The sequence below is a fragment of the Orycteropus afer genome, unplaced genomic scaffold (genome assembly GCF_000298275.1).
Source record: "Orycteropus afer afer isolate SDZICR_OR568_19922 unplaced genomic scaffold, OryAfe1.0 scaffold00259, whole genome shotgun sequence".
In the NCBI taxonomy this organism is placed as follows: Eukaryota; Metazoa; Chordata; class Mammalia; order Tubulidentata; family Orycteropodidae; genus Orycteropus; species Orycteropus afer.
Window position 1 is genome coordinate 4,872,324 of NW_006921846.1, and position 9,313 is coordinate 4,881,636.

A 9,313-nucleotide genomic window follows, 5' to 3' on the forward strand; every position below is an offset into this window, starting at 1 on the left:
GTTTGAACCCACCAGCTGCTCCACGGGAGAAAGAAGAGGCAGTTGGCTTTCGTAAAGATTTACAGCTTTGGAAACCCTATGGGCAGTTCTACTCTGTGCTGTAGGGTCACTAGGAGTTATTGTAATCAATTGATGGCAGTGGGTTTCGTCCGGTGGATCTCTTTTCTAAGTTAATTTTATTATTCATATGCCAAAGCCATAAGGTTTAGATTTAGGTACTGAAGTATTTTTTTAATTAAAAAATTCCATTATAATAAAAAAAATCTCTGTGTAATAAAACTACTCAGCCCTCTGCCTGGAGTAATAGCTAATATAATAAGGGAACTGAGATTTTTCCATGATGAGTCTGATTTATGGCATTTGACCAGACAGTCTCCCCTTGTGTCCTCAAAAAGGGTAAATAAAGCTTCCAAACAAGAATTACTGGGGTTCTCTGAGTCACAGTGGCTCCTTCAGGGGTATAGGACTTGTCCTTAATGAAATTGTGAGGTTGGTGAGATTTGCATGCAGAGCCTTCCTGCCATCATTACCGTGATGGGGGAGCTGATTTCTAGGCTCAGAAACCTCATTTCCTCAGTATGCTAAGAGTGCATTCATCAGTCAGGGGCCAATGCTTTATTCTGCCATGAGAGCAGTAATGGGGAAATAAACCAGGAAGCCTCCTATAGGCATAATTGGTGTGTTTCATCTGTGTAGGCAGAACCTACATGGGAAACCAAAAGCAAATATCTTGGCAATGAATTAGGAGTTAGTTGTGAAAATGTACTTGGCTAAGAATAGAAGGAGGCTCTACTGGGGGTCTCCTAGCTTTGCTGGTGGGACAGAAACATTCAGTGTCCACATAGCTAAATCGCCCTTTTTTCTCTCAGCTAAGATTTACCTCATAGACATTTCTTTTTCTGTGCTTTCAGGGTTCACCAACTCCCTTTCATTGTGCTTTCTTGCCTGAACCTAAGAGCCATTCTGTCTCTACGAAGTGATTTTTCATAGCTCATTCATTAATTGTTGATTTGCTGGTTTACCTCTCAGAGGGTGTACTTATGCCCTGCCTGGGAGGATATTTCATGCTTACCTTCATGCTCATCTGGTAGCAGGCACGTGAAATGGCAAAACAACCTCTTGGGGTGGTCTAAAGTGGTAATGATGACAAATTTTCCCCTTCATGACCATTAGCACGTATATAAAAGGAAATGCTGTCTCCAACTTGAGTCAGAAACTATTGCAAAACAGGAAGTACTCTCCTTGGAGCTCTGATTAAAAGCAGCTCCATTCTTAATTATTCCAACTCTATCACCTTGGGAAATACTAATTCCTGAAAGAGCCCTTTGATGTCATTATTCTAAATCAGAATAAACAGATTTGTGATTTACGTCTGTATGCTGCCTAGAATTAGGTTTTCTGTGGTTCCACAAAGGTTATCCACTGTTCAGAATAGGAGTGTGGTGCACTAAATACATATTGCAACCCTTAACTTTTATGTGTGTGTGTGTGTGTGTGTATGAGATAGCCCAACCCAAGCAGTCAAACTGTACAGAAAGGTGTTCAGTGAAGTCCCTCTCCTCCTGCGGCAGGCCCCCCTCCTTTACTTCCTCTGCCTAGAAAACCAAACCACTTGTCGTGGATTCGATTCTGGTTTGTGGTGACCTCATGAGTCTCGGAGTAGAACTCTGCCCCATAGGGCTTTCATTAGCTAAGTTTTTCAGTAGATCACCAGGCTTTTTTTCCGAAGAGCCACTGGATGGACTCAAACCTCCAACCTTTCAGTCAGCAGTTGAACATGTTAACCGTTTACAATATGCAGGTACTCCCCTTTCCTTAGAGGTGACCAGAATTACTGGACTCTTAAAGCAATCCTTTTCACCTTGATCTTGATAGTATACTGTATCTTCTTGCAATAGACCTTTGATAATCGTATTGTGCTGCTTTAGGAATTGATTTTAAGCAGTTGATATGTTAGCATGATGTTTAAACATTGAACAATGACAGGAATTGTCTTTTATTCTATACCAGGGTTGCTCAAGAGCTACACTGCTGACTTTTGGGGCAGGATAGTTCTTTGTTGTAGGAGACCATCCTGTATGTTGTAGGGTGTTTCAATGCATCTCTGATCCCTATCCTTTAGATGCCACTAGCATCCCCCTCCCAGGTTATGCCAACCAAAAATGCCTCCAGACATTACCAGCTGTCCCCGAGGAGGGAGGGCTAAATCACCTCTGGTTGAGAATCATTTATCTATGCTGTTTGAGAACTTACCTTTTTTTTTTTTTTTGATTGGGTATACTAATATTTTGTCATTTAAGTGTATTTCTGTGTATTTGCTACAGCAGTGCCTTTTTATTTCCTAACCTTAGAAAATTACTCTAAAACCTCATCGTTCAGAAGACGTGCCCCTGAATGAGAGGATATGTCTGCAAGTGGGGTCCCAGTGTAGCACCAATGAAAGTGAGAAACCTAGCATTTTGGTAGAAAAGTGCATCTTTCCCCCTGAAGGTAACAACAAATTATGCTTTTTATTGTGTGCTTATGTTCATTGTTCATTCGTGTGTTGACTTCTCAAACATTTGTAGTCTAATAAGTGTCAGCCATTGGACTAGATACTGGCAACACAATGATAAATAAGAGTACATCCTGGCTTTCACGGAGCTCACAGACAATGTGAATAACAATTCCTGATAGTTATATAGCACTTCATAATTTGAAAAATCACATACACACACACTGTTCCTGAAAATCAAGCCTTATCAGCTTATCTTGGGAAGTAAGCAAGGCATGTATTATTACCCTGATCCATTTTAAGAGAAAGAAGGGTACTGAAGTGACTTGCTCTAGGTCACAAGTGACAGCACTGAGATTAGAACCTACATCTTCAGAGTCTAGGTCCAGTGCTTTAAAAACAGAACACAGTCTTATTTACTATATAAGGAGCTCTGGTGGTGTAGTGGATAAGGCATTTCGCTAACCAGAAGGTCAGAGATTCAAACCCACTAGCCTCTCAGTGAAAGGAAGATGGGACAATCTACTTCCACAAAGATTTATAGCCTCAGAATCCCAATAGGGGTCTCTATGAGTCGGAATCAACTTGATGGCAGTGAGTTTTGTTTTGGATTTTTTTAATATATTATATATGGAAATTAATTTGATATACAGTACATATTTAGGGAAAGATGTTAAAAAAAGAAAAAGTGGGCATGTGTATCTAGTTTCAGCATAAGACTAGCCCTAGCAAAAGCTGTCAAGCAATAGTGCGGTTGATCTTTGGATCCCTTGCTTGCTTCGTGCCCACAAGAGGAGTAGCACATACTGATTAGGAGCAGGGTGATTTAAGTTTAAATCCCAAGTCTGCCAATTCCTAATTTTGTGACTTTGAGTGGATTAGTTAACCTCTCTGTACTTCAGTTTCTTCTTCTGTAGAATAGAGATGATGGTAGTACCTACCTCCCAGTATAGGCAGTTCCAGGGTTATGAATGAGATTTGCTCCCCACTGTGTCTTTAAGAATTTGTAGGTAAGTTGGACCAGGTGCATGTGGTTCTTTTCTTTTTCTTTTTTTTTTTAAATGTTTATTGTGATTTGTGTGAAAGTTTATAGAGAAAATTCACTTTCTATACAACAGTTCACATATACTTTGTCCCATGACATTGACTACAATTTACCACAATGCAACAGCTCCCTTCCGACTTCCTCCCCATAGTTACCTCTTCCTGTGGCCTTCCCTCCAGCTCATGTGGTTCTTATTTAGTCTTAACTTGAGTGCAAGGGGATCTCTGGTGGCACTGTGGTTAAACCACTGGACTGCGAACCAAAAGATCAATAGTTTGAACCCACCAGTCACTCCACAGGAGAAAGATGAGGTAGTCTGCCTCCGTAAAGATTCACAGCTTTGGAAACCCTATGGGGACAGTTCTACTCTGTCCTGTAGGGTCACTATGAGTTGAAATCAACATGATGGCCATGGGTTTGGTTTGGTTAGTGCAAGAAAAGGCTCAAAGCCTTTTTAATGATTTAAAAGCTGTATGTGCAGCAAGTGAAGGTGATTGTGATGGAGAATTGAGTAAGGATTGGTTCAGTTGTTTCAAAGTTAGGGCAGATTTACATCACATTAAAAGGCAAATAGTTGTCTGTAAGTCAGACTCTTGTAACCCAGGAACTGCCTGTATATATAATGTGCTTAGAACAGTGCATGGTAAAGAGTAAATGCTGCATGCATTATCTGTTAATATTATGTTGCCCCTTGGTCGTCCTTTTCCATCTCCTACCTCCAAACCTTAGCACTGTATGTCCTATGCTCTAGACCATTCTATGTACCCTCTTTCCACTAATCCAAAGTATATGAAGTAATATATGTAAAATTATGCAATTCAGTACTGCTAGAAGGCTGGGAGCATGATTTAAAAACAACTTACCTAGTCTAGTCTCTTTCCTTTAGAAATGAGAAATACTTTCAGAAAACCTAAATTACACTATGACAGTGAAATGGTTGCAGATGGCTCAGCACAGTACCCCTGCAACAATCACTGGGGATAGCAGGTTGACATTTTAAGCAAAGGCATTTAATTTAGAGACATGATGCTTTAACTCATAAGGTTTGATAAAGGGTGGAGATTTCAAGTCATAAAGGTTTCAGAGCTCCTAAAGTCACAACAAAGAGCCCTGGTGGCACAGTGGTTAAGCACTTGGCAGCTAACTGAAAGGTCAACAGTTCAAATCCACCAGCTGCTCCTTAGGAGAAAGGTGTGGTTGTCTGCTTCCATAAAGATTATAGCCTTCTAAAGTCTATAGGGCATTTCTACTCTGTCCTGAAGAGTCACTATGAGTCAGAATCAATTCAGCAATAGGTTAAAGTTGCAATAACAGACAGCAGCCAGGAGTTATGTTTACTCTTTCCCAGAATTGCTTCAAGGTGAATATTTGTTTAATTTCGTTTGTTGTGGTGGTGAAAATACACCAAAACATTTGCCAACACAACCACTTCCACGTTTACAATTCAGTGACATTGATTACATTTTTCATGTGCCACCATTATCGCTGTCCCATTCTAAAATAGTCCACCACCATCAATATAAACCCAGTGCCCTTCCCCCAAAAAAACTCCCCTTTCTCCCCTCTCTCCCACCCCTGGTAACCATCAGTAATCTTTGGGGTCTGTGTATTTGTTTAGAAGAATCCTAAACCCTTGGCCTGGGTTTTCTAGGTGATCCTGACTCTGCTGTGACTGAGCTGCAATGCATTTGGCACAACCTGAGCTACATGAAATGTTCTTGGCTCCCTGGAAATAATACAAGTCCCGACACTAACTACATTCTATACTATTGGTGAGTATGTACAGTAGAAGGACAGATTGTGCTTATGTCAGGAGACTTTGGATCCAACCTTGTTTAAAAAATAATAAAAATAAAAGCTACCTCTTCTGCAAACCCAAGAGAGTGGGCAGTTTGCTTCTGTGGAAAATGCATCTGTTTTTGAGGTCTGTGCTTTTTAAAAAACTTTTTTATTTTGAAATAATCATAGATCCACAGGAAGTGGCAAAAAATGCACGGGGAGGTCCAGTGTTCACCCATTTTCCCCTAATGGTAACATCTTGCACAACTAGAATGCAATATCAAAACCAGGAAATTGGCATTGATACAGTCCACAACCTTATTCATATTTCAGCAATTTTACTTGCATTTGTGTGTGTGTGTGTGTCTATGCGTGTGTTGTTGTTGTTGTTATGTGCTGTCAAGTCAGACCCGACTCATAGCGACCCCTTCTTGGGTTTCTGAGGCAGTATCACTACAGAAGTAGATTGCCCCATGTTCCTGTGGGTTTGAACTGCCAGCCTTCTGGTTAGCAGTAAAGTTCTACGTAATTATCACATTTGGATACAGAACAATTCAGTCACCTTAATGATCCCTCAAGTTGCTCTTTTATAGCCATGCCTCCCTCCTCCGGCACCACCCAACAGTCTCTAACCCCCTGGCAGCCTTTAATATATTCTCTACCTGTATTCTGTTGTCAATTCAAGAATGTTATTGAAATGGAATTATACTGCATAAATTCTTTTGCAATTGGATTTTTCACCAAGCATAATGCCCTTGAGATCCATCCAAGTTGTTGCATGAATCAATAGTTCGTACTTTTTTATTGTTGAGTACTTCTCATTGGGTGGACCACAGTTTACTTAGTCATTCACCTATTGAAGGACATCTTGTTCATTTCCAGTTTGGGGCTATTATGAATAAAACCGCTATGAACAATTGAGTGCAGGTTTTGTGTGAAAATGAGCTTTCATTTCTTTGAGTAAATATTGCTAGGTCACATGGTAATTTTATGCTTAGTTTTATAAGAAACTGCCAGAGTATTTTCTAGAGTGGCTGGACCATTTTGCATTCTTACCAGCAGTGTATGCGTGATTGATGTCTACTTTTTTTTTTCTTTTTTTTAAACATTGTATTGTGCCTTAGGTGAAAGTTTACACAGCAGGTTAGTTTCCCAGTCGGTAATTCACACACATATTTTTCTGTGACGTTGGTTGTGATTCCCACGATGTGTCAACACTCTTCCCGTTTCCACGCTGGGTTCCTGTTTCCGTTCATCTGCTTTCCCTGTCCCTCCCTGCCTTTTCATCTTTGCTTTTGGGCAAATGTTGCTCTTTGGTCTCCTATAGTTGATAGTTCTAAGGAGCACATTCCTCATGGGTGTTATTGTTTATTTTATAGGCCAGTCTGCTATTTGTCTGAAAAGTGACCTCCAGGAGTGGCTTCAATTCCAAGTTAGAAGGGCATCTTAGGGCAGTAGTCTTAGAGGTTTCTCCAGTCTCTATTCAGACTAATAAGTCTGGTCTTTTTTCTGAATTTGATTTTTGTTCTATATTTTTCTCCCATTCTAACTGGGACCTTCTATTGTGTTCCTGGTCAGAGCATTCAGTAGTGGTAGTCGGGTATTATCTAGCTCCTCTGGTCTCAGACTAGAGGAGGCTGTGGTGATTGGTGTCTACTTTTAAAAAAGAAAATTACGTTGTTCCCAGGTTCAAAAGTAGCTTCTCACAAAATAACGTGTATTTTATATATTTGTGACTGTATCTGCAAAATTTGTTTGTTTTCCAAATCTCTGACTATTTCCTTTCCTTTAGATTTTAGAATTATTAGCAACAGAACCAGGAAGAAAGACCAGGTCAATCAATTCAATTCAGTCAAGTATATTTAGCAAATATTGTGGATAAAATACTGAAGGGACAACAAAGATGAGAAACATGTCTCTCTGTTCCAAAATCTTATGGTATAAAGGGAGACTCAGACCCAGACAAAGGTCTTATAATAAAACAAGACATTGTGTGCTAAAGATTGTTACAGATTTATAGACAGATTCTTGGTGGGAAGCTAGGGTGGGGGTTGGGGTGGTGGCAGGGAGCAGGCTTTGATGAAAAGGGGTAGAGTTAAGAGTCTGCATAGATTGGGGAGTTTCTCAAGGGCTGGCCTCTAGGAAAAGCATTCTGAGGAATGGGGGATACAGGCATACCTTGGAGATAGTGCAGGTTTGATTCCAGACCCTTATAATAAAGTGAATACTGCAATAAAGCAGGTCACACAAATATTTTGGCTTCCCGAAAACAAAACCAAACTCACTGCCATTGAGTCGATTCTAACTCATAGTGACCCCCTTTAGGTTTCTGAGGCTGCAAGTCTTTATGGAAGTAGATTGCCCCATCTTCCTTCCACAGAGCAGCTGGTGAGTTTGAACCGCCAACCTTCTGTTTAGTACTCAGATGCCTTAGTCATCTCACCACCAGAGCTCCTTTTCGGCTTCCCAGTGCATATAAAAGTTATGTTTATACTATACTGTAATCTAGTAAGTGAGCAATGGCATTATGAAAAAGTTTGAAATATTGTAAACATTACCAAGATGTGACAGAGAGACACCAAGTGAGAACATGCTGTTGGAAAAATGGTGCCCACAGACTTGCTCCATGCAGGGTTACTGCAAATTTTCAATTTGTTAAAAACACAGTATCTATGAAGTGCCATAAAACGAGCGATGTCCGTATTTACTCAGTGTGATACCAGGTTGGGGAAGAAGAGATTTAGTGTTGGTAGTTTGTCCTCCACGCGGCTTTGCCCCCTATGCTATCGTTTGTTCAGATTGCCTATGAGAGAATGGACTAATACTGCTTCTCAAACTGAGGTGTGGAGTGCTATGTCCAGGACTTCTAAAGCTACACGGATAAACTTGGCCCTTCTTCCTGGAGTGCCCATTTTGTCTGATGACTTGATGGATGATTTTTTTTTTTTTTTTTGCATATTTAAACACACATGGCTATATCCTGGAATAGAATGTAAAAATCACATGAAATGTTGAACTAAAACCTCCAGAGTTGCTCCAGGGCTTAGCACTCACTCTCCTCTCTTGTAGAAGAGTTGCTGCTGTGTGCCCTGGAGTTGATTTCGACTCCTAGCAACCTTATAGGACATAATAGAACTGCTCCTAGGCCATGATCTTTATGGTTGCAGATTGCCAGGTACTCCAGATGAAGCACTGAGAACATGAAGTTCAGTTAGGGGGGTTTTTTCCCCTGATGTGAATAATTCTCATTTGAGATTTTGTATTTTTGTTTGCCCACCCACAGTACCTGTTGTTTGTCCTTTACTTAAAACCCTGTAGTGACTTCCTGGTGAGTTTGGGATAAAGTCCAAACTCATCAGCCGGATAAGCCAAAGCCTTTTATGATCTGACTCCTGTCAACCTCTCTAGCCTCAGTTCTCATCTCCTTCCGTGTACGTGCTTGGATCCTCTCTTCCACCCCACACCTGAACTTCTTTCAGTTCCTCAAACTCACTCTTCAGACACTCTTTAAACAGAATGGTGGGAGCATTCTGCATCTTCCTGAAGCCCATGCGCTGCCCTTTCACTTAGCTACCTCTTATCTGCCCTTTGTATCTCAGCTAAGACAGAAAGCTTTCTTTCCTTGCCTTCTCAGGTCTAGCTACGTGCTCCTTCATCCTGTCCCACAGCACTATGCACTTCCCTGTGTCACAGCACTTAGTACAATGTGTTGTCATTTCCTGTTTACTTGTAGTAGCCCTCAGCAGACTGTGGCTGGAGGAGAGGATGCAAGTGGACACATGAAGGGAGATGAGAACAGCAGCTAGAGAGGTTGGCAGGAGCCAGTTCATAAATGGCTTTGGCTTATCATGTGAATGAGTTATCTCTTGAGAACAGGGGCTGTGTCTTATTTGACTTCAGTGTCTCACAGATGATGCTGTTGTTGTTGTTGTTGTTGTTATTTGCCGTCGAGTCAGCCCCGACTCATAGCGACCCCTCCTTGGGTTTCCGAGGCA

The 9,313-nt window shown here is 41.0% G+C and overlaps 1 protein-coding gene across 1 annotated transcript in view; it reads left to right on the plus strand.

The window, feature by feature from the left end:
• IL13RA1 (interleukin 13 receptor subunit alpha 1) overlaps positions 1-9,313 on the plus strand; it is a 79,972-nt gene that overhangs the window by 11,632 nt on the left and 59,027 nt on the right. The window contains exons 3-4 of the mRNA XM_007949995.1: positions 2,352-2,490; positions 5,191-5,311. Coding sequence (XP_007948186.1) covers positions 2,352-2,490; positions 5,191-5,311 — 260 coding nt within the window. The remainder of the gene's footprint in view (positions 1-2,351; positions 2,491-5,190; positions 5,312-9,313) is intronic.